Source organism: Macaca mulatta, chromosome 7 (genome assembly GCF_049350105.2).
Source record: "Macaca mulatta isolate MMU2019108-1 chromosome 7, T2T-MMU8v2.0, whole genome shotgun sequence".
NCBI lineage: Eukaryota > Metazoa > Chordata > Mammalia > Primates > Cercopithecidae > Macaca > Macaca mulatta.
The window spans coordinates 131,638,803-131,665,137 of record NC_133412.1 but is presented as its reverse complement, the minus strand read 5'-3'; the positions used below and the strand labels follow the sequence as shown (position 1 = coordinate 131,665,137).

Genomic DNA, 26,335 nt, shown 5'->3' with positions numbered 1-26,335 from the left:
GTAACCCTGAACAGAAATAATCCTATAAAGCAAAATACTGATGAATGCTGGGCTTGGTGGCTCACGCCTGTAATCCCAGCACTTTGGGAGGCTGAGGCAGGCAGATCACCTGAGGTTGGGAGTTTGAGACCAGCCTGACCAACACGGAGAAACCACGTCTCTACTAAAAATACAAAATTAGCTGGGCGTGGTGGCGCACGCCTGTAATCCCAGCTACTCAGGAGGCAGAAGCAGGAGAATCGCTTGAACCCAGGAGGCAAAGGTTGCGGTGAGCCAAGATTGTGCCATTGCACTCCAGCCTGGGCAACAAGAGCGAAATTCAATCGGACACTAATTTTTTTTTTAAAAAAGCTCAAGTGCACAAGGAGTAGAATAAATCCAAGATTACAATTCTACCCTAAAGTTAGAAAAGGCAGGCTTTCTATGGTTAGAGAGAAAAATCTACCAACACCTTTAAATAAAAAATGCTTTAGCTAAAATAAGATTTTGCTAATATCCTTCCAAGGCAGAAAAAACTATGAAAACCAGAAACCAAGGTTGGGGGTTAGGGTGTCACGTTTAAAATGAAGCAGCACTAGGCAACATTTCACCAGCTTTCACCTTGCCCAGAGACTTGTAGATGAGTATCAAAAACAAATTAAAATCCACAGAGCAGCATTTCTTCCACTTGTTTAAAGGAAACTATTATAAGCAGAACTGTCCAAAGGGCCATATCAAAGAAAATGTGTTCTAAAGTGAAACCTAAAACATTCCAGTAACCAAATACCTGAGAGAAGCTGTGAGGAAGTGCATGTAGAAGGCTGACACATTTCTGATTTTCCACAGATTCTTGCAGCTTCTATGTTCAGTGAGAAAAAAAATCCCCAGGCAATGGCCCCTACTAGAAGTTAAAGGAATTCTAAATTGCTCTTCAGTAATTCTCAGCCTTGAGTGCCCATTAAAATTACCTGAAAAGGTCTTTTTTTTTTAAATACCAATGCCTGGACCCCATCCAAGATCAATTAAATTGAAATCCCTTGGTACAAGGCCCAGGCATTAGTATTTTTTAAAGCTCCCAGAGGTTCTAATGTGCTGCCAGTGCTGAGACCCACTTAGCAACCTACAAAAAGGCTGAAAAAGTCAAGGATGACTATAATTACTGTGTGTTTGAAATTCAGTTGTGACAGAAAATGATTTTTCCGGGAGGTAAATTTTTTTCACTAGTGCTAGGCTGCCTGTCTTTTCATGCGCTTATACCCTGTACTATACAGTACTGAAATCCCTCAAGATAATAAGAACATCACCATCTAGTGAGCACTTACATGGTATCAAGCACTGTGCTGGGCACTACCCAACCCCATCTCCACACACAATCACTAATGCCCATTATTCTGCAAAAATAAGTATTAAACCCATTAACCTGAAACAGCTGATAAAAAGGGGCTTTGCTGGCCCCTATCACAGAGCAAGGAGTTACAGAAATTGGGATTAGAACCTACATGTATCTGATTGCAAAGCAATGCTTTTTATTTTCCTTTAATTTTAGGTATTTATGTTGCAAAAGTTAATAGAGTTACATGTTTCACAGGTTTATAAAGGTTTATATGGTATACATAAGACATATAAAAATTAATCTCACTGATAATTTTTTTCTATCACAACTGAAGTTCAAATACATAGTAACCTCGATTATCCTTGATTCCTATCACTTAGCCTCTCCTATGACCCAGCCAACAATTCTCCTCCCTGGAGACAAACTTAGCAGTTTCTTGTTTCTATAATACATTTACAAGCAAACAAATGTAAGAATATGTGACATACCATACATCTGAATTCCTCCCCACCCCATTTTAAATAATTTCAACAATTGCATAGTTCACACACTGTTTCGCACATGGCTTTTTCACTTTAACAGTGCATCTCAGAGATTATTCCATATCAATACATAAACTTTTTAAAGTCTTTTTTTGTAATACATAGTATCCCATTGTACTGATGTACCACCACTTTAAAACCAGTCTATTATTGATAGACATTTAATTTTTTTCTATTTGCTGTTATAAAAATGTCAGAATGAATAACCTTGAACTACCTAATTTTATAAATACATAGATAATTACACCTATAGATTAAATGCCTAGATGTCAAAAGCCATGCCTTCTCCACTACTCTGTGCTATCTCAGGATTCTAAGAAACAACTCACAGTCAGACTTATGATGACTTATACTTATTTTATTTAAAAACTTTAAATACCCAAATTATGCTTTTCATTTTATTTAAAAAATTGGAAATGTTTTTTTTCAGAATATGCTCAAAAACCGAACAGTCTGAGAGAGGGTTTTAAGCGAAGGTAAAATGACTTTAAAATCAGTGGCATAAACACTGTGCTGGCTGTCCCTTCCCGTTCAGAAGGTATCTGCCCCCGAAGACTCCACGTCCTCCTGCATCGTGCTGATGCTCAGAGACTGAGAGCAATCCTCGAGGTTCACTGAGGGCAGCGTCATGGACACCTTGGCAGGGGGCATCTGTGAAGCGGAGAGTGGCATTGCTTTCCCACCTGCACAAAGGACAAGTTCATTCAGCTCAACATGCATATCCTGAGTATTCACGTGCTTTATACTTTGTGAAATAATATGGCGGGGGGAAGGATGGGGGATGGATTCCAAATAAGTATTGCATATGAGGGAATCTCTTGTCCCAAGGTGCTCGAACTTGTCAGAGAGGTAAAATACACCTTCCTCCTTTCTACCATCACTCCTAATCAGTCAGAGACAACATTTCAAGAGTATATTAAACTAAAAGTTGTGATACAAATGATAAATGCTAAGTAAGATCAAGTAGGGTTAAGGGCCTAGTCTCTGAAATCCAGAATTAACTTCTTGCTGGCTGTGTGGCTGTCAGCAAGTTATTTTACCATTCAAAAGTTCAGTTTCCCATATGTTAAATGGGATAATAGTACCTACCTTGCACAGTATAGTGAGGATAAAATAGTGTCAGTGAAGAGCTCAACAACAGAGCTTAGCACTCAGTAAGTGGTCAGAAACTAAGCGCTCCCATTACCACTAAAAGATGGCCATTATTACTACTGTTACCATTAAGTAAATAGCTAGGAGAGCAATAAAACACTATAATAGCCAGAAATTAAAGGTTTGTGGTTAGCACAAGAACGTGTGTTTTGTTTTCTTTTGTTTTTGTTTTTAAAGAGGTAAGACATGAGTCATGTAAAAGGCATTTGAAGTCAAAGGTTGCCAAGGCACTTTGCTCTTCCTCCTATTCCTAAAAAATGGACTCAAGAGCATGCCATTAATAGTGATTTACTGAGTGCCTAAGGGTGTTATGCTATTAGTTAACAGAAGTGATATAAGGTTAGCAATGTCAGAGGAAAAACATACTGCAGTGGTCATCCAAGTATTATTGACACTTGACTTTGGAAAGCGTTTTTCTCTGTAAAATAGACTTCTCTCTCTACTGTAAAGCAGACATTATCTCTACATTTAATGAAATATGAAAAAAAGTTCCCATTCCATGGGTTGAGAGTAATATTATAATGTCTAATATGAAAGCTGGCTGGTGGTAGAGGGCAGGCAGTTTGGGATGAATAATTCATTAATATGTAAAAAATTCAAAGTTGACTACGTTAAGTGTATGTATCTGCCTATACCTGAATTCACCCCTGTAAGTTTAAAGCACAATGCCTAAGAATATAAAGACTGTCAACTTGGTATTATTTGAAACAAACAAACAAAAATGCCCATTTAAAATTTCATGGATTTACCATAGACATAAGAATAATAAATACCTTAACAATAAATTACCTTAAACAATCTAAAAGACATATTTCAGACAAGAAAGAGTCATAGTAATTTTTCTAAAATCCCTTTATGTTTTTCAAGTAGTTTCTACAGTAATAACATAGAATCTTTCATTAAATTTGTATAGGGGCCACAGTACAATTAGACAGTTCTGGAGATTTTAATGATGACTCAATCACAGCTGTCCAAGATTAGAATACTTATAAAAGGAAAATTCCTTTCATATAAGGAAATTTAACAAAGACTATTTTAAATACTATACCATTCCTTTTTTGTTACTTGTATCAATTTCATTTTTTTATAAAAAGGGAGAGGAAGATTTGGCATCATTACAGCAATATCACAAACTATAATACCATAGTATTTAAAAAGAAAGCAAGTTTTATGTGAATTTAAATAGAATAAATATTTTAAATAGGAAAAGACTTTAGTCTTTTCAGTTTGTCAGGATATAATAAAAATGAAATGAATAGACACTAAAAACTATTTTTTTTAATCTTTTTTTTTTTTTTTGAGACAGGTTCTTGCTCTGTCACCTAGGCTGGAGTGCAGTGGCATGATCATGGCTCACTGCAGCTTCAACCTTGCAGGCTCAAGTGATCCTTCCACCTCAGCCTCACAAGTAGTTAGGACCATAGGTATGCACCACCATGCCTGGTTAATTTAAAAAAATTTTTTGTAAAGGGAGGGTCTCCCTATGTTGCCCTGGCTGGTCTTAAACTCCTTTGTCTCAAACTCCTTGGTCTCAAGTGATCCCCCTTCTTCAGCCCCTCAAAGTGCTGACATTACAGATGTGAGTCACCATGCCTGGCCTTAAAAATGTATATAGGACATAAGCATTAATAATATATAATATTTAAATATTCTTTTTTTTTTTTTTTTTTGAGACAGAGTCTTGCTCTGTGCCCCAGGCTGGAGTGCAGTGGCGCGATCTCGGCTCACTGCAAGCTCCGCCTCCCCGGGTTCACGCCATTCTCCTGCCTCAGCCTCCCGAGTAGCTGGGACTACAGGCGCCCGCCACCTCGCCCGGCTAATTTTCTTGTATTTTTAGTAGAGACGGGGTTTCACCGTGTTAGCCAGGATGGTCTCGATCTCCTGACCTCGTGATCCGCCCGTCTCGGCCTCCCAAAGTGCTGGGATTACAGGCTTGAGCCACCGCGCCCGGCCTAAATATTCTTATATTTTACAAAGCCATGATGCAGAATACACAAAATAACTCAGGGAAGCAGCCAATATCAGAGCTCACCTCATCAATAAAGTAAAAACTAACACTGGATATAACTAAGTTCTAGAGCAAATTAATTTTCCACTCATACAAACAACTTAATGTTACCTTCTAATTATTATTAAGAAAAACTCCATTCCTTGAGTTATGCATCTGCCAAAAACAACAGTGATACCAAATACTCTTTTCTCTGTTATTTAATTTCACAAAACCACTTTGTATATACCTTCTTTTTCTACTTTGTGCATGAAATTACTGATTAAATTGCTCAATGCTGTAACTAGAGCTATAACTTTTTAGGGTGGGGGGATCTCCTAGAAGTTTCCAAGTCTCAAGGAACATACTGAATTCAATCACTATAAGCATTTCTTGCAATTATTGCCTTATATTTGTATAACAATTCAAATTTTGTAAATACATTTTCCCCATCATATAATCTGATCCTAACAGTAAATCTGGGAAACAGACAAGGCAATTGAGGCCCAGAGACGTTAAGGTGGGCTTCTCCAAAAGCATATATGCACTAACTAAACATCTATATGAATCTTCTGCATGTATGGAGCTAAGAGCATATGCAGATGAAGAAGACAGAGTCCTCATCCTCAAGAAGTTCATCACCTAGTAGGGGAGATAAACATGTATAGGAATCCTTAGTTTAAAGAAGTGGAAGGTAGCCATTGAGTTGGGTCTGAAAAGATGGTGGGAAGGCAATGAAAGAAACAAGAACAACAAAATAAAGTCAAGATAAAGTTAATGTGTTAAGGGAACTCTGAGTATTCTGATATCAAATATTGTTCAGATAGGAGGAATGGTGAGATGAGGCTATAACGCAAGGCCAGGGCCAAGTCCTGTAAAAGCAGTAAGGAGTCACAAAAGATTTTGAACAGAGGAATAATTTGAGCAAATGTATGGTCTAATATCCACCATCTACCAGGAACTTAAACAAATTTATAAGAGAAAAACAACCCCAAAGGACACAGACACTTTTCAAAAGAAGACATACATGAAGCCAGCAAGCATATGAATAAAAGCTTACTATCATTGCTCATTAGAGAAATGCAAATCAAAACCACAATGAGATACCATCTCATACCAGTCAGAATGGGTATTATTAAAAGGCCAAAAAATAACAGATGCTGGTGAGATTGCAGAGAAAAGGGAACACTCATTCACTTGGTAGGAGTGTAAATTAGTTCAACCATTATGGAAAGTAATATGATGTATTCCTCAAAGAGCTAAAAGCAGAACTACCATTCGACCCAGCAATTCCATTACTGGGTTTATACCCAGAGGAATATAAATCAGTCAAACATAAAGACACATATACGCAAATGTTCACTGCAGCACTATTCACAACAGCAAAGGCATGGAATCAACCTAAATGCCCCTGAATGACAAACTGGATAAAGAAAATGTGGTACATATATACCATGGAATACCATGCAGCCATAAAAAAGAACAAGATCATGTCTTTTGCAGGAACATGGATAAAGCTGGAAGCTATCATCCTTAGCAAACTAATACAGGAATAGAAAACCAAATACTGCACGTTCTCACTCATAAGTGGGAGCTAAATGATGAGAACTCATGAACACAAAGAAGGAAACAACAAACACTGGGATCTACTTGAGGTTGGAGGGTAAGAGGAAGAAGAGGAGCAGAAAAAATAACTATTGGGTACTAAGCTTAATACCTGGGTGATGGAATAATCTGTATGACAAACCCCCGTGGCCCAAGTTTACCTATACAGGAAACCTTCTTCACATGTACCCCCAAACCCAAAATAAAAGTTAAAAAAAAAGGTAAAAAATCATACTAATAGCTGTGTGGAAGATAAAGAGAGAGGAGACGGATCTATAAAAATAGTCCATGGAAGAACTAATGGTCCTCAGCAGTGGAAATAGGGTCAAGATATTTTGGATGGAGACTTAGTACTTATAAAGAACCAAGTTTCACTCTGAAATGACAGATTTGGTTGACTGACTAGGCAGTAGGAAGAACGCCAACAAACTTGGGAGCAGGGATGAAGTTTTAAGAACACGTCTCTTTATGACAGGTCAAGAGTAGGGTCCAAATCAGGTCACTTAGGAACGGCCCCACCCAGACTGCTGGTGTGAGGCTTCTGTGTGGGAAGGAGTAAAAGGCAGAGGGGATTAAGAGAATGGATTCTGGAACAGGGCAGAGCCGAACTCATTCATCCATCCAACAGATATCAATTGTGCACCTACTATGTGCCTGGTACTGTTCTAGACTCTGGAGAATACAGCAGTGAAGAAAACAAAGGGTCCAACCTCACCGGCCGCACATTCTGTTGGGTTTAGGGGATGAATGACAAGTAAGGAAATAAACATCAAATATAACAGGAAGTGATAAGTACTGTAAGGAAAAATAGGTAAAAGGTAAGAGGGATAGAAAATAATAAGAGACTGAAAAAGTTATGTAACTTCTCTGAACTCCAGTTTTCTCAACTATAAAAAAAAAATGAGTACCAACTTCAGAGGTTTTTATGAGGATTCAGCGAGATAATACATTACAAAGTGTTTGTATAGTGCTGGAACATAGAAAGCACTCAAACAGATCAGCTCTTACTTTTATGTAATTGGAAGCCACTATCTAAAAGGCAATGAGGCTCAGGGTGGGCTGCAAATGGTACTCTGCTTTAGAAGGAGGAATAAGAATGTTTCATTGAAATACAATTAAGAAAAAAAAAAGGGAGTGGGGAAAGAGAGAGTGCACTCTGGGAGGCCTCCAAATAGTTATGCTACTTTAAACTCTAGTTAACTGTGTTTTAATCAAGAAGTTATAGCAATACAATGTACCGTCTTATATAAAGGTATTTGCTAATGTACATTTTGGGAACTTTTTTTTTTTGAGATGGAATATCGCTCTGTCACCCAGGCTGGAGTGCAATGGCGTGATCTCGGCTCACTGCAACCTCCACCTCCCAGGTTCAAGCGATTCTCCTGCCTCAGTCTCCTGAGTAACTTGGATTACTGGCATGCGCCACCGCACCCGGCTAATTACTGTATTTTTAGTAGAGACGGGGTTTCACCATGTTGTTCAGGCTGGTGTCAAACTCCTGACCCTGTGATCCACCCACCTCGGCCTCCCAAAGTGCTGGGATTACAGGTGTGAGCCACTGCGCCTGGCCGAAATCTTTTTATTTAAAGTATTCATTTACACAAGCTAAATCACAGTTTTAGAATTTTGTAAGAGAACTCTTTAGACTGGGAATATTTAAAAAAGCATCACTTAGATTACTGTGAGCCGGCGAAAAGGTAAATTCATAAAAAAATTTAAATTTTTTTAAAGAAAAGATGTAACATTTTAATAAATCACCATGAAAGCAAATATAAATCTTCTACCTCTATTAAATATAGTTTGATGCTTTTCAAGTTTGACTTTTTAAATTTGCACAGTCAAGTCATTACTCTATGATGTAATTGTTTCAACAGCTGTTTTCAGGTCTATAAAAAAGACTATTCCTTGATTCCATGGGTTTGCAGTATGTCATTTAACCTGGCATGCATTTAAGTGGGGCATGCCATGGAGTCAGACCATGCATTAGAAGCTTCCTGAGACATAATACACGTTTTTGACATTTGAAATTCCATTTTTTTGCTTTAAAAATATTTAAAATTCATAACAAAATTTTATATTTTCTGGTTTTGGATGTCAGATTTATAAAACTAAGTAAAAGAAAAACTATAATTGATTCTAAGTAATAAGTTATGTAATGAATGGTAGGATTCCATTCTCTGAATTGTTTTTCCAGTGATAGTGGTGAAATATTAGTTCCTCTCCTGTTAATTGTGGCTGTCTTATTCTGATTGCAGCACTTACCAGACTGCACTGTAATTATTTATGGATCTGTCATTTCTACCAGACAATGCATTCCTTAAGAGCATGCGAAGTCTCTGGAACTGACAGTCTTTGTGTTCTGAGTGACTAGTACAGCAGGTACACAATAAGTATCTGTGACCTTATCACCTTGTATTATTGTTACTAACTTGTAAGTCTGTTGTTTCTGTTAAAGATGTGCTCCACTAGGACAGTGACTTTGTCTGATTTATCTCTGCATCCTACAAAGCCTCAGCATGATGCTGGGCAAATAGCGGACCCTGAAATCACTGCTGAACCAAATTGATTTGTTTCTACCTAGAGAGTCTGTGGTTTCTCTTTGCTAACAGCTTGCTTAGATTCACGCTGACCAGATCTTGTCTTTAAAATCAGCCCTGAGTTCCAGCAATGCAGTTGCTTCCCAGCTGTCTGTGAAAATGTCATAGTATTTCAGCTGTGTTTTATTGAGTTCTTGAAGCATTTTTCCTGTCCACCCCGGGCTCATCCACTCTTGCTCCAATCCCTGCGTAAGCAGCTGCTAAACTATCCTGCTGTATTCAATTCTCCTCACATACTTAACCCAGTCGTACAGATTTGCAACATCATAGTCCCAGTGTTTGAGAATAAATGAAAGTCTTGATGAAGAAGGTGCCTTATCATTTGATGTTAAGTATAGTATGCAATATTTTATTCACTTCTGCTTTCCAGAATTAGTCACTATTAAACATTTCTTTCCTTACTCATGTTTTAGAAAGGGTAACTTAAAATGTTACAATGATCTTATCCCAAAATATCTTTTAGGCATATGAATCCTATTACTTTTTTTGTTTTTCAAATGAGTTGACAAATGCTTATTTTAAAATTTATAATTTAAGGTAAAAACAAAGCAGTTCTTATAGGAAGAATAAATGTTCCGACACCTGTAAAAACAACTCCAATTCTTTTTCCTCTAAAAAGCAATCGTTAATGTGAAAGGTCTGTTTCTTCTTATGCCAGGTTCCAGCTGCTTCACTTTGTTTAAAATGACTTCAAAGTTTAAACACTGTCCTGTCCCAACAAATAACCTCCCCCAGCTGGAATTATCTCGAGTCCTATCCTTAGTGCGCTGAATACCACACCTGCGGCCTTTTAATTCATCATTTTATAAACTTTCCAAAGCCAAAAGATAGGTTTTTTTTCCTGTCCCCTAACTTACACCTTTTGGAGAGCTGAGTTTATAACCTGGGGTGAATTTACAGATATTACAGAAGAATTAAAAATTGCTATTAGTATTTCTACTGTGTTATTATGAGAGAAAGAATCGTAAGGCAATGAAAAAATCTGAACAGCTCCAAGTTCAAGAACTTTTAAAGTAAAACTCTTACCTGTAAATACACATGTGAGGTACGGATTGAGCTCATTTTGTGTCTGATCCATATCACCTGGTGAAACTACAGAAAAATTTATTTTTTCAGAAGGAAATCAGTTAAGCATAGAAATAATCATGATTCATTCCTATTCACTAAAAGAACACAAACCAAATGCACTCCCACCGTTATTCTCATAAAACCAGGTAAACAGAAGTTTGATCTAGTGGCTTTAATGTAAAGAAGGAAGTTAAACAGCTGAATTTTAATGACTATCAATAGAAAATACTTTAATGGATTATTGTCTTTATGCATCACAGATGAGAAGGGGGGAAGCAAAGGGTCATGAGAAAATCTGAAATTTGTATTAAATAAAGGAAATTCACGGGCCATTTCTTTCAAGGTGAAAAGTTTTCACAGATTCTCTTACGTAAGAATTTAATAATTACAAAAAGAGGTTTAGAATCTCCCTTCTTCCTAGGCCAGCCTGGAGCATATTACTCAATGCAATCATAGGAAACAACCCATAAAGCTGTCAGGGAGCACAGAAGAGCAATACACTATTATACCAAAGCAAATTGTTAGTACTGAGATAAAATAGGCTGAGGTTTTACTCTTTTTTTATGGCCAGAGAGTCGGAAAGTTAACTGAGCGAAACCTATAGCACATATAAGTCTCAGGCCAAAAAGATACCCTGGATACCAAGGGCACGGCTCTGTTTTGAGGCTGTTAATCTGTGCTGTGAAGTATAGTCAATTAACAACCTTCTATAACTTATTTCAAACAAATTCTTGGGGTAGGGTGATATGAAAAAAATTATAACGTTGTATAATCAGTATTTCTTTTCTAATTTTCTATAAGATAAAAATCAGTTATCTCTTAAGCTTCATTTATTTCACAACAATTTCAGGTGGTACATGTACACGATAGAGTGTTATTCAGCCATAAAAAAGGATGAGATCCTGTCTTTTGCAACAATATGGATAGAACCGGAGGTCATTATGTTAGTGAAATAGGCCAGACACAGAAAGACAAACTTTGAAGGTTCTCATTTATTTGTGGGAACTAAAAAATAAAAACAGGCCGGGTGAGGTGGCTCATGCCTGTAATCCAAGCACTTTGGGAGTTTGAGACGGGTGGATCACTTGAGTTTAGGAGTTCAAGACCAGCCTGGGCAACACGGTGAGACCCAGTCTCTACAAAAAATACAAGAAGTAGATAGGTGTGGTGGCTTGCGCCTGTAGACCCAGCTACTTGGGAGGCTGAGGTGGGAGGATGGCTTGAGTCTAGGAGGCAGAGGTTGCAGTGAGCCAAGATGGTGCCACTGCACACCAGCCTGGATGACAGAGCCAGACTGGAAAAAGAAAAGAGAAGAGAGGACAGGACAGGAGAGGGGAGGGGAGAGGAGGGGAGGGGAGGGGAGAGGAGAAGAGAAAGAAGAGAAGAGAAGAGAAGAGAAGAGAAGAGAAGAGAAGAGAAGAGAAGAGAAGAGAAGAGAGAAGAGAAGAAACAATTTAACTCATGGAGATAGGCAGTAGAAGGATGGTTACCACAGGCTGGGAATGGTAGTGAGAGTGGGAGGGAAGTGGCAATGGTTAATGGGTTTAAAAAAAAAAAAAAGAATGAATTTGGCCCAGTAATTTGCTAGCACAACAGGGTGACTATAATAAAAAATAATTTAATAGCACATTTTAAAATAACTGAGTATAATTGGATTGTTTGTAACACAAAGGAGATGCATACTCCATTTACCCTGATGTGATTATTACACGCTGCACGCCTGTATCAAAATATCTCATGTAACCCATAAATACATATACCTACTGTGTACTCACAAAAATTAAAAATTAAAACAAAATTACACTAAAAATAAAAAAAAATTGGGTGGATTTTCATAAGAAGGTATTTAAATGAGTAAATTTATAAGCATTCCACATTTCATTATGCTGGGCCATACATGCTCACTGGAGATAAACATTCATGTTAAACTATTATTGTTATACTGTAGAAAACTTACATAGTTTTATAAGGACAAGAGTGTGGACAAATACAAGTTACATATATTTGATATCCACAAATAGACCAAAATTGAACATACAACCAAAAATACAGGTTTTGTTTGTTTGTTTTTTAAATAAATGGGGTCTCATTCTGTTACCCAGGCTGGAGTGCAATGGTACAATCATAGCTCACCGCAGCCTTGACCTTCTGGGCTCAAGGGATCCTGCCATCCTGCCACCTCAGTCTTCCTAGTAGCTAGAACTACAGGTGTCTGTCACCATGCCCAGCTTAACTGCGATATGATTTAAAAAAATCTTTAAATGTATTAAAAGTGCTCACTATGGGCCGGGAGTGGTGGCTCACAAGGTCAGGAGATCGAGACCATCCTGACTAACATGGTGAAACCCCGTCTTTACTAAAAATACAAAAAATTAGCCGGCCGTGGTGGCGGGTGCCTGTAGTCCCAGCCACTCGGGAGGCTGAGGCAGGAGAATGGCGTGAACCTGGGAGGCTTAGCTTGCAGTGAGCCAAGATTGCAACCACTGTACTCCAGCATAGGCGACAGAGCGAGACTCCCTCTCAAAAAAAAAAAAAAAAAAGTGCTTACTATGATGTTAACATTTAAATGCTATCTGTGTTCACTTCTCACTCTGTTTCTAAATTTCCAAGAGTTAGAGAGGGAGAGAAACTATTACTGCTTGGTCCCTCCAGTTTAATAGAGCTCCCTTTCAAATTCTACAAAGAACAAACAGTATAAACATGAAAACAAAGGTATCAATACCACCCCAGAGATCCCTTCCATTGAAGAACCACTTGTTTATAGAAAGAATATTACCTACCTAATTGCGTTTATAAAGGATTTTAGCAGAGTATGCCACATAAAGGAAGGGTACATAAATGGTAACTATGACATAAACAAACTCTCCTCAGTCAAAACTGGGGGAGAATCTTGACTTCTGCAGTGATAACTCTTAACAGTTAAAAAAAACAAGCCACTATCACAATATCAGAGTTGACCACTTTTATTCTTAGAACAAGTAGTGGCTTCATAATTCTCTCTTGTTGATTTACGGGGTTTACTGGAAGGGTGAGTATTGTGCTCTGCAGTTGATGATTAAAGTAGCAAACATGGTCTACAACTAGATCAATACAACTTGAAAACTGCTTCTCAAGTTTGTTTGTTCTTACAATTCTTTATCCTGCTGATCAAAACTGAAAAAAAACACATAATACTGGTATTGAAGTCAAAAGAAGAGAAGGAAAAATTTGGAATTATTTGATCTATAAATTTCCATTAACATTTCTATGGAAATTTTGAATCAGCAATGCTGACTAGAAATTGAGTTATATATTAACTATAAATATAATTGATATTTTTATCTTTACCACTAAAAGCTGACTTGTTAACTGTTACTTAAATGTTTGAAGATACTACAAAATAAAGAACAAGTGATCTTAGATTTGGAAATAGAATTCCAGCCTGGAAAAGCAGGAATACTGGCTGAAAAACCTTTAATTGAAGGCACACAGTGGGTACTGGGATTGCACTACTTGTACATACTGTGCCTTTTCCAAATACTCCCCCTTATTTCAATATTTTAGCTTTTTATTTCAAATAATCATTCAAAATATTATTGCTATATCTGGTGCCAATTGAAAGTAAGCCATGTTATAGTTAGTGTAGAAGCTTTTCAAAAATTAGTATTTTTCAAGGAATACTACACAGCCATAAAAAAGAATGAAATCATGTCCTTTCCAGAAACATAGATGGAGCTTGGAGGCCACTAACCTAAGTGAACTAACTGAGAAGCAGAAAATCCATTACCACATATTCTCACTTGTAAGTGGGAGCTAAATAATGGATACACATGGACATATGGATGGAAATAACAGACAATGAAAACTCCAAAAGGTGGGGAAAAGGGGGCAGGGTTGAAAAATAACCTATCAAGTACAATGTTACTATTTGAGTAATGGGTACATTAGAATGGGTACAATCCCCACAAGTAAGCAATATACCAATATATCCATGCAATAAACATGCACATGTACCCCCTGAATCTAGAATAAAATAACATTTGTAAAAATTGGTATTTTTAAAAAATAGAAATTTGGGCTTTATAATAGTTATACTCTTATATTAAAAAAAATTATTGTGGGCTTGAAAGCTTACCTTCTGACTCTTTAATGCTATTTTCAGTAAGAGTCACTGGTATAGCAATACTTACATCTGTAAATCTTTATAGTATTATTTTAAACAAATTCTTTATGGATTAAGAAAACAGCATAAAACTATAGGGCTGTTAACGGCAAAACAAGGATATAAAGATAAAGCCCCCCAAAATGTGAATTTTTTAACCCACAAAACAACACGAATTTTTAAAGGGATGATGTCCAGAATTTAAAACAAAACCTAATAAGGAGACATCTAAAATTAGTAACAGTCAGAATAGCTGCATTTTTATACTAATTTGAGTTCACTAAAAAAAAAATTAAAAATCCAATAAATTATTAGGGTACTTAAAAATATATAAAAAGAAGTTAGTACTTGTTAAATAACCTGGCCATATCCTCCAAATTAAGTTACTCATTGGCTCTAGTAGGTATACCAACTCTCTTAAATAATAGCATTTTCAGAAATAGGATCCTGGCAGCATAAAAGTATATATCCCACTGCCAAGAAGTTGACAGTTAATTCAGAAAATAGATGACCCACCTATCCTGAATGCAAATCACAATTAAGTGAGTAATGTACATTCAATTATTAAAGCTCATTAAAAGGCATTTAAGTACTTGACTGTATTCCTGTTGGTGTTAAGACAGAGAGAGTGCCTGCCTTTTAGGGGCAAGAATGTCTAGAGGGACATTCCAGCATTAAAATTTGGTTGAGAACTGAGAGACTCTATGTTTTAATAGACAACTTTATCTACAACTCACTTCCTGTTAGTTGAACAGCCTGTGAAACAGCTACTAAAACAAATTCCTCTCAGATCATTCTTTATAAAAGCATGCCATAATAGTTTAAAAACTAAAAGAACCTTAAAAACTACAATAGGTTTGCCTGGTGAAAGAAGCCATACATACCGTATGATTTCATTTATGTGAAGTGCAAACAAGGAAGCTAAGCTAGGTTGTTAGAATAGTGGCTTTACGCTTGTGGGAGTGCAGACTGTGGCTGGGGTGAAAGGAAGCATGAGGGCCTTTGGGGTTTGGCAGTGTTCAATTTCTTGAGCTGGATACTACTTGCACAAGTGTACTGTATTTGTGAAAATTCTTTGAGCTGTACACTTATGATATGTGTACTTTTCTGAATGTATATTATTCTTCCATAAAAAAGTGAAAATGGAAAAAACCAATAGGGTAGTTTCAGCAATTAAAAGGTGATACCTTTGTAGTTTTAAAACTTTTTTCCAATGATAAAATTAAGCCAAATTACTGACATTACTAGGTAACCTTTAATATCAAATAGTTACACTAAGTCAGAGGCCGTGCTGCTGACTACAAAGATGAATTCCTTTCTGTTTTTTCTCTTGAAACCTTGAAATACCAGTGCACTGAAATTATTCAGAAGCGGAAGGTGAGATTTTGTGGTTGCTGTAGTTTAACTCTCACAGGGCTTACTATCTAGGATACTTCATGCTCTATGAGAATCAGCCACTTGATTTAATTGAAAGCACAAACTATAATCCAGTTTTAACTAATCTTGACAGCATTTAAAAAATCTTAATACATTGTAAATTCACATTTAATTCCTTTCTTTGGTACAAAAGAAGTTTGCTGTTTCAGTTTATGTCTATTAAGCAATAAATCATAACTACACTTAAACTCGACCATAGCTTTGTCAGTAATAATGCCCATAATTCTAATACATGTATATGACACCAGGCCACAGACTGTTAGAGAAGGCCACTATTGTAACATTCTTATCATGACATCTGATAATTACCAAAGCTGACGGCAAAGTAACTCCCTAATATTTACTAAACAGTTTGAAGCTAAGTGCCTCTATATCTACACACAGAAAATCTACTTTCTGAGATGGAAACCCTTCCGAAATATGAAGACTTCTCTCAAATTATGGCTTGTGATTATCACTAAAAATACACGGTACTATCTGTGTAGCCTTGACAGTGGGTTTTGACATCTCTAGCCATTCCTAACTAAATATGAAAACAAAAATTAAATGTGACATAGTGACCAGTTCATTTCCCTAAGGCCAGACCTGCTAACTTTTGAAAGAGTGAAAGAATGAAAAATGAGCTTTCAAATACAGGAAGCCACTAGAAAATAGGAACACCACCATTCCACATCCTAAAATAAGAGCTTTAAAGATTTTCTGTTGAATAGCAAGTTTCGGGGCAAGGGGGAGAGAGGGAGAGGGTGGGTTTCTGCTCACTGTACACACGACACCAGTGGGAATAAGGGCCAGTCCAAGTTCTACGTTACCATTACTCTGGGTAATAGTTCCAAGCTGTGAGGCACAGCTGTATAGGCCCTGCCAGCAAGGCCATCGCAGCAGTGCTTTGATAGCGTGGGGCCCTGAAGTGTCAGGATATAGAGAAGGCAGCAGTTGTTGGCTGTGAAAACAGTCTGATACAAACCAGATGGGAACTTACTAGATGGGCAACACAAAGGAAAACAATTGGCTCATTCAACAAAGTCAGGCCCCTGCCCCAGAGAATTCACAGAAGACAATAACAGTCACCCAGAGTTGATGCAAACAAGAAACAGCCATGTGGTTACAGTTTAAAGAACTGTTTTTCCTTAGACTAAACAAAGTTTTGATTTCTAATTCTTGTACTCATTAATTGAAGTTTGGTGTACAGGTCTTTTTGCCAAAGATAAATATTTCATTTCTTTTGTGACACCGATAGAAACTAATTTTGCACTGCTTCCTCTAAAGTGCTATGAACATAAGCTAAGCTATTTCAGGAAACTGGCAAATTTAGAAAATGATTGATCATGCTGACACAATAATTAGAAAATATCCAACATATTATTTCCAGGACTTCCTAAGTCCTAGTTTGTGTAATGTAGGCAGAATGACACAAAAGGCAGTAATCACGAGGCTCTCAGAACTGTATTTCTATATAAATTGTTTTTTATGACTTCATTAGATGGTACAGTATTACTGCAATTATATTCCCAAGAAAAAAGTGCTCCTATTTTCCATAGCCTCTGTGAGGCTTATCACACAAAAAGGTTCCTGACCATTCTGAGCTGGCAAGTGTAACAAAGACTAACAATTAGATTTTAAGACACATTTTAGCAATAACATTTTACTGAAAGACTTTTGTGGGTATATATTCCATAACAGAGTAACTTGTTTTACCATTTTAACAGATAGCAAATAGCATTTGAGCTTAAAATAATTCACAAGTAATTGCATTTCTTCTTACTAGAAACCCAAGAGTAATTTTGACCTCTGTATTTACTGCAATTAAAAAGTATACCCAAGAAAGTCTTAAATTTGGAATCACCATTTTTAGGTCAAGGATAAGGAGCCCATCAGGGACACTCTGAAAATAATGAGGTGTATTACACAGCATTTGTCATGCACATATTTAAAAAAATTTGTAATTATATAAAACAGTGATCCTGTTTTATTTTGCTTTTATAGTAATAATAATAAATAGATTTCTTAAAAGACATATTTTCTGAAAATGATGGAGTTGGTTTCATTTCATTTTCATCTGTGGAACTGTAAAAATTACTATGGTATATGAGATATAAGACTTGGGTTTCCCAGTCTGCACATGCAGGATTGCCCAGATTATTCCCATTGGCTACTCCCATCCTAAAAGCTGAGCCTGAACACAAGGACCCTTTCCTGTTTCATTAAGTCTTTCATCCTGTGCAAGGTAATTCTGAAGTAAGCCAGAGAAACAGAAGTGAAGTAACAATTTGGTATGTAGTTTGATGCCATCTTAAGTATTATCAGCCATAGGTACTTACCTCCTCTTCTCTGCTGCATACACATACCTGTTCATGCATACTTTTTCTTTTTTTTTTTGTATTACACATTAAGTTATGGGATACATGTGCAGAACGTGCAGGTTTGTTACATAGGTATACACGTGCCATGGTGGTTTGCTGTACCCATCAACCCATCATCTACATTAGGTATTTCTCCTAATGCTATCACTCCCCTAGCACCCACCACCCAACAGGCCCTGGTGTGATGTTCACTTCTCTGTGTCCAAGTGTTCTCACTGTTCAACTCCCACTTATGAGTGAGAACATGAAGTGTTTGGTTTCCTGTTCCTGTATTAGTTTGCTGAGAATGATGGTTTCCAGCTTCATTCATGTCCCTGCAAAGCACACATACTCATCCTTTTTTATGGCTGCATAGTATTCCATGGTGTATATGTACCACATTTTCTTTATCCAGTCAATCACTGATGGACATCTGGGTTGGTTCCAGGTCTTTACTACAGTGAATAGTGATGCAATAAACATGCATGTGCATATGTCTTTATAGTAGAATGATTTATAATCCTTTGGGTATATACCCAGTAATGGGATTGCTGGGTCAAATGGTATTTCTGGTTCTAGATCCTTGAGGAATTGCCACAATGTCTGTTACAGTGTTCTTCTACAATGTCTTTACATTCCTACCAACAGTGTAAAAGCATTCCCATATCTCCACATCCTCTCCAGCATCTGTTGTTTCCTGACTTTTTAATGATCGTCATTCTAACTGGCGTGAGATGGTATCTCATTGTGGTTTTGATTTGCATTTCTCTAATGACCAGTGATGATGAGCCTTTTTTCATATCTTTGTTGGCCACAAAAATGTCTTCTTTTGAGAAGTGTCTGTTTATATTCTTTGCCCACTTTTTGATGGGGTTTTTTCTTGTAAATTTGTTTAAGTTCCTTGTAGATTATAGATACTAGTCCTTTGTCAGATGGATAGATTACAAAAATTTTCTCCCATTCTGTACGTTGCCTGTTCACTCTGATGATAGTTTGTTTTGCTATGCAGAAGTTCTTTAGTTTAATTAGATCCCATTTGTCTATTTTGGCTTTTGTTGCCATTGCTTTTGGTGTTTTAGTCATGAAGTCTTTGCCCATGCCTATGTCCTGAATGGTATTGCCTAGGTTTTCTTCTAGGGTTTTTAATGGTTTTAGGTCTTATGTTTAAGTCTTTAATCCATCTTGAGTTAATTTTTGTATAAGGTGTAAGGAAGGGGTTCAGTTTTAGTTTTCTGCATATGGCTAGCCAGTTTTCCCAACACCATTTATTAAATAGGGAATCCTTTCCCCATTGCTTGTTTTTGTCAGGTTTGTCAAAGATCAGATGGCTGTAGATGTGTGGTGTTATTTCTGAGGCCTCTGTTCTGTTCCATTGGTCTATATATCTGTTTTGGTACCAGTACCATGCTATTTTGGTTACTGTAGCCTTGTAGTATAGTTTGAAGTCAGGTAGCATGATGCCTCCAGCTTTGTTCTTTTTGCTTAGGAGTGTCTTGGCTATAAGGGCTCTTTTTTAGGTTCCATATGAAATTTAAAGTAGTTTTTTCTAATTCTGTGAAGAAAGTCAATGGTAGCTTGATGGGAATAGCACTGAATCTATAAATTACTTTGGGCAGCATGGTCTTTTTCACAATATTGATTCTTCCTATCCATGAGCATGGAATGTTTTTCCATTTGTTTGTGTCCTCTCTATTTCCTTCAGCAGTGGTTTGTAGTTCTCCTTGAAAAGGTCCTTCAAATCCCTTGTAAGTTGTATTCCTAGGTATCTTATTCTCTTTATAGCAATTGTGGATGGGAGTTCACTCACGATTTCGCTCTCTGTTTGTCTATTATTGGCATATAGGAATGCTTGTGATTTTTGCATATTGATTTTGTATCCTGAGACTTTGCTGAAGTTGCTTATCGGCTTAAGGAGATTTTGGGCTGAGATGACGGGGTTTTCTAAATATACAATCATGTCATCTGCAAACAGAGACAATTAGACTTCCTCCCTTCCTATTTGAATACTCTTTATTTCTCTCTTGCCTGACTGCCTTGGCCAGAACTTCCAATAGTATGTTGAATAGGAGTGGTGAGAGAGGACATCCTTGTCTTGTGCCAGTTTTCAAAGTGAATGCTTCTAGCTTTTGCCCATACAGTATGATATTGTCTGTGGGTTTGTCATAAATAGCTCTATTTTGAGATATATTTCATCAATACCTAGTTTATTGTGAGTTTTTAGCATGAAGAGGTGAATTTTATCGAAGGCCTTTTCTGCATCTATTGAGATAATCATGTGGTTTTTGTTATTGGTTCTGTTTATGTGATGGATTACGTTTACTGATTTGTGTATGTTGAACCAGCCTTGCACCCCAGGGATGAAGCTGACTTGATTGTGGCAGATAAGCTTTTTGATGTGCTGCTGGATTTGGTTTGCCAGTATTTTATTGAGAATTTTCGCACTGATGTTCATCAGGGATGCTGGCCTGAAATTTTCTTTTTTTGTTGTGTCTCTGCCAGGTTTTGGTATCAGGATGATGCTGGCCTCATAAAGTGAGTTAGGGAGCAGTCCCTCTTTTCCTATTCCTTGGAATAGTTTCAGAAGGAATGGCAGCAGCTCCTCTTTGTATCTCTGGTAGAATTTCGCCTGTGAATCCGTCTGGTCCTGGGCTTTTTTTGGTTGTTAGGGCTATTAATTACTGCTTCAATTTCAGAACTTGTTATTGGTCTATTCAGGGATTTGACTTCTTCCTGGTTTAGTCTTGGGAGGGTGTATGTGTCCAGGAGTTTATCCATTTCTTCTAGATTTTCTAGTTTATTTGCATAGAGGTGTTTATAGTATTCTCTGATGGTGGTTTGTATTTTTGTGAAATCAGTGATGATATCCCCTTTATCATTTTTTTATTATGTCTATTTGATTCTTCTCTCTTTTCTTCTTTATTAGTCTAACTAGTGGTCTATCCATTTTGTTGATCTTTTTGAAAAACCAGCTCCTGCATTCATTGATTTTTTGAAGGGTTTTGTGTGTCTCTATTTCCTTCAGTTCTGTTCTGATCTTAGTTATTTCTTGTCTTCTGCTAGCTTTTGAATTTGTTTGCTCTTGCTTCTCTAGTTCTTTTAATTGAGATGTTAGGGTGTCGATTTTAGATCTTTTGCACTTTCTCCCGTGGGCATTTAGTGCTATAAATTTCCCTCTACATACTGCTTTAACTGTGTCCCAGAGATTCTGGTATGTTGTGTCTTTGTTCTCATTGGTTTCAAAGCACTTATTTATTTCTGCCTTAATTTCATTATTTACCTAGTAGTTATTCAGGAGCAGGTTGTTCAGTTTCCATGTAGTTGTGCAGTTTTGCATGAGTTTGTTAATCCTGAGTTCTAGTTTGATTGCACTGTGATCTGAGAGACTGTTATTTCTGTTCTTTTGCATTTGCTGAGGAGTGTTTTACTTCCAATTATGTGGTCAATTTTAGAATAAGTGTGATGTGGTGCTAAGAAGAATGTATATTCTGTTAATTTGGGGTGGAGAGTTCTGTAGACGTCCATTAGGCCTGCTTGGTACAGAGCTGAGTTCAAGTCCTGATTATCCTTGTTAATTTTCTGTCTCATTGTTCTGTCTAATATTGACAGCAGGGAGTTAAAGTCTCCCACTATTATTGTGTGGGAGTCTAAGTCCCTTTGTAGGTCTCTAAGAACTTGCTTTATGAATCTGGGTGCTCCCGTATTGGGTGCATATACATTTAGGATAGTTAGCTCTTCTTGTTGCATTGATCCCTTTACCATTACGTAATGCCCTTGTCTTTTTTTTATCTTTGTTGGTTTAAAGTCTGTTTTATCAGAGACTAGGATTGCATCCCCTGCTTTTTTTGCTTTCCCTTTGCATGGTAAATATTCCTCCATCCCTTTATTTTGAACCTATGTGTGTCTTTGCTTGTGAGATGGGTCTCCTGAATACAGCACACTGATGGGTCTTGACTCATTATCCTATTTGCCAGTCTTTGTCTTTTAATTGGGGCATTTAGCCCATGTACATTTAAGGTTATTATTGTTATACGTGTATTTGATCCTGTCATCAGGATGCTAGCTGGTTATTCTGCCCATTAGTTGATGCAGTTTCTTCATAGTGCCAATGGTCTTTACAATTTGGTATGTTTTTGCAGTGGCTGGTACCAGTTTTTCCTTTCCATGTTTAGTGCTTCCTTCAGGAGTTCTTGTAAGGCAGGCCTAGTGGTGACAAAATCTTTCAGCTTTGGCTTGTCCCTGAAGGATTTTATTTCTCCTTCACTTACGAAGCTTAGTTTGGCTGTATATAAAATTCTGAGTTGAAAATTATTTTCTTTAAGAATGCTGAATATTGGCCCCCCATTCTCTTCTGGCTTGTAGGGTTTCTGCAGACAGAGCAGCTGTTAGTCTTATGGAATTCCTTTTGTGGGTAACCCAACCTTTCTCTCTGGCTGCCCTTAACATTTTTTCCTTCATTTCAACCTTGGTGAATCTGATGACTATGTGCCTTGAGGTTGCTCTTCTTGAGGAATATCTTTGTGGTGTTCTCTATAAATCCTGAATTTGAATTTTGGCGTGTCTTGCTAGGTTGGGGAAGTTCTCCTGGATAATATCCTGAAGAGTGTTTTCCAACTTGGTTCCATTCTCCTTGTCACTTTCAGGTACACCAATCAAATTTATGTCTTTTCACATAGTCGCATATTTCTTGGAGGCACTGTTCATTCCTTTTCATTCTTTTTTCTCTATTCTTGTCTTCACACTTTATTTCATTAAGTTGATCTTCAATCTCTGATATCCTTTCTTCAGCTTGATCAATTTGGCTATTGATACTTGTATATGCTTCACAAAGTTCTCGAGCTGTGTTTTTCAGCTCCATCAGGTCATTTATGTTCTTCTCTAAACTGGTGATTCTAGTTAGCAATTCATCTAACCTTTTTTCAAGGTTCTTAGTTTCCTTGCATTGGGTTAGAACATGCTCCTTTAGCTCGGAGGAGTTTGTTATTACCTACCTTCTGAAGCCTACTTCTGTCAATTCATCAAATTCATCTGTCCAGTTTTGTTCCCTTGCTGGTGAGGAGTTGTGATCCTCTGAAGAAGCAGCATTCTGGTTTTTGGAATTTTCAGCCTTTTTGGGCTGGTTTTTCCTCATCTTCATGGATTTATCTACCTTTGGTATTTGATGTTGGTGACCTTCATAAGGGGTTTCTGCGTGGATGTCCTTTTATGTTGATGTTGATGCTATTCTTTTCTGTTAGTTTTCCTTCTACTAGTCAGGCCCCTCTGCTGCAGGTCTGCTGGAGTTTGCTGGAGGTCCACTCCACACCCTGTTAGCTTGGCTATCACCAGCAGAGTCTGCCAAACAGCAAAGATTGCTGCCTGTTCCTTCCTCTGGAAGCTTTGTTCCAGAGGGGCACCCGCCAGATGTGCTGCTGCCTTTCTTTCAGAGATGCCCTGCCCAGAGAAGAGGAATCTAGAGAGGCAGTCTGGCTACAGTGGCTTTGATACGGTGGGTTCCACCCAGATCCAACTTCCTGGTGGCTTTGTTTACACTGAGGGGAAAACCGCCTACTCAAGCCTCAGTAATGGCGATGCCCCTCCACCCACCAAGCTTGAGTGTCCCACGTCAACTTCAGACTGCTGTGCTGGCAAGCGAGAATTTGAAGCCAGTGGGTCTTACCTTGCTGGGTTCCATATGGGTGGAATCCGCTGAGGTAGACCCCTTGGCTCCCTGGCTTCAGCCCTGTTTCCAGGGGAGTGAATGGTTCTGTCTTGCTGGCGTTCCAGGTGCCACTGAAGTATGAAAAAAAGCTCCTGCAGCTAGCTCGGTGTCTGCCCAAATGGCCACTCAGTTTTGTGCTTGAAACCCAGGGCCCTTGTGGTGTAGGCACCTGAGGGAATCTCCTGGTCTGCAGGTTGCGAAGACCATGGGAAAAGCATAGTATCTGGGCCAGAATGCACTGTTTCTCACAGCACAGTCCCTCGGGGCTTCCCTTAGCTAGGGAAGGGAGTTCCCCGACCCCTTGTGCTTCACGGGTTAGGCAGCGCCTCACCCTGCTTCTGCTTGCCCTCTGTGGGCTGTACCCACTGTCTAACCAGTCCCAATGAGATAAGCTGGGTACCTCAGTTGGAAATGCAGATATCACCCACCTTCTGCATTGATCTCGCTGGGAGCTGCACACTGTAGTTGTTCCTATTCAGCCATCTTGCCCAGGTCCCTAAGATATATCTTATACATATAATCTTAAATATATTCACTGAAAAGAAACAATTTTGTTGAAAGTTAATTTATCTCCCTAACACTATATTGAACATGTGCCATCTTTAGCATTTCCTCACCAGCATCCTTTAAAGCTTAGGACAAATATAGGTTCATTTCCTATCTGTTAAAGGAGAGTTGATTATAACATGAGTATTCAAAAAGGAGAGATTTCCTAGAAACAGTCATGCTAATAAAAGCTAACACTTTCAGGGCCGGGCATGGTGGCTCACACCTGTAATCCTAGCACTTTGGGAGGCTGAGGTAGGCAGATCACAAGGGCAAGAGATCAAGACCATCCTGGCCAACATTTACTAAAAATACAAAAATTAGCTGGGTGTGGTGACATGAGCCTGCAGTCCCACCTACTTGGGAGGCTGAGGCAGTAGAATCACTTGAACCCGGGAGGCAGAGGTTGCAATGAGCAAAGCTAACACTTTAATAGCTCTTAATATATGTCAGGTTCTAGTATAAGTGTATTTTATGTCTTTAATTACCATGAAATATCTATACTATATTACAGATAAGAAAAGCACAGAGAGGTTAAGTATTTTGTCCAGGGTCACCAGCTAGTAAACAAATGAGCTAGGATTTGAGCTCATGCAATTTGTCTCCAAAGTGCCTCTAATTCTAAATAGAAGAACAGAATCATCAAAAACAACTGGAGTCCTTAATCAGTGTTTCTCAAAGGGTGGTCCTCCCTCTTCAGCATCCGAATAACCAGGGGTACTAGTTTAATGTTTACATTCCCAGGCCCCACCACAGGCAAACAATCACTTTAGGATCTACATTTTATTAATAAATAAATACTCCCGGAAAATTCTATGTCTGTTAAAGTTTGAGGAATACAGTATTAGAGACTAACAGTCTAGTAGTGGTTCATCCTACATGTATGATAAGACTATATCACTTCCCTGTTCTAATTTATTAATTTATTTTAGTTTTCAGTCAAGCTTTTAATAAAAAGATCATGAAATAACAGTTTCTCACAGCCATACATTAAGACTGCACACTTCTGAATGGAGAGATCACTCAATGGTGAATTGCTTTTTTATGACACTGGACGGCTGCGTAGCTGCATCTCTGGCCTGAATTTATTTGAGGGTAATGTATTCTGAACTGAAAATAATCAAGCTTCTCTTTTTATTTTCATTATATGAACAAAAAGGGTAGAACCGGTTTAGTGGAATAATTCACTGTTATATGATTGAAATAGTCTGCCTAATTTCTATAAAATTAAAATCACTAAAAAATTTTTAGTAAATGATTACTAGGTTGATTAGAAGGACAGCATTTGTAATATATCAACTTGCAGTTAATTTGGAGGGCACTGTGGTATAATAAAAATAATACTGAGGTTGAGAGTGGTGGCTCATGCCTGTAATCCCAGCACTTTGGGAAGCCAAGGTGGGAGGATCACTTGAGTCCAAGAGCTCAAGACCAGCCTAGGCAACATAGCAAGACCCATCACAATAATAACAATAATAATAATAATAATAACAACAACAATAATAATGTTCAACTAGAAGTAAGATCAGATGCTACTCCTAATTGTGATCGCAACCTTTGGTTCTGTTGAACTGGAGATGGTTCCCCTGCTCCCAAGTCTTAAGTATTTACCTCATTAATATCAAAAGGTAAAGATTTTTATCAACTCTATATTTACCTCTGTGATTATAAGGTTAAATTATTTGTAATAGCTGTTGAATAAAAAGGTTACTGATTGATCTAACAGTTTAAATTATATTTTATATCAATTTGATTTCTATTTTAAAAATTGTAATAAAAACTTTAAAGTCAAGTTTCAGGAAATCTGGTAAAGAACAATGAAAGGGTTGAAGAGGTTTTTGGAATGTTGGCAAGTCTTCAAAACAATCCTTGTGTATGGTTTTGGTGAGATGTGTTTAATGTCAAAAAGAC

General features: G+C 37.6%; 1 protein-coding gene across 8 annotated transcripts in view; it reads right to left on the bottom strand.

Moving 5' to 3' along the window:
* Positions 1-2,191: 2,191 nt before the first annotated feature.
* KIAA0586 overlaps positions 2,192-26,335 on the bottom strand; it is a 123,213-nt gene continuing 99,069 nt past the window's right edge. For 5 of the 8 annotated variants that reach the window (XR_001446278.3, XM_077941070.1, XM_028851571.2 and 2 more), the window contains 2 exons: positions 10,222-10,287; positions 2,192-2,537 (listed from right to left, as the gene is read on the bottom strand). Coding sequence is in view for 6 of the 8 variants with exons in the window: in XM_077941070.1 (XP_077797196.1) it covers positions 2,386-2,537; positions 10,222-10,287 (218 nt within the window). In the remaining 2 variants the exon portion in view is untranslated. The remainder of the gene's footprint in view (positions 2,538-10,221; positions 10,288-26,335) is intronic. The other 3 variants (XM_028851570.2, XM_077941072.1, XR_003731596.2) reach the window with 2 other exon arrangements.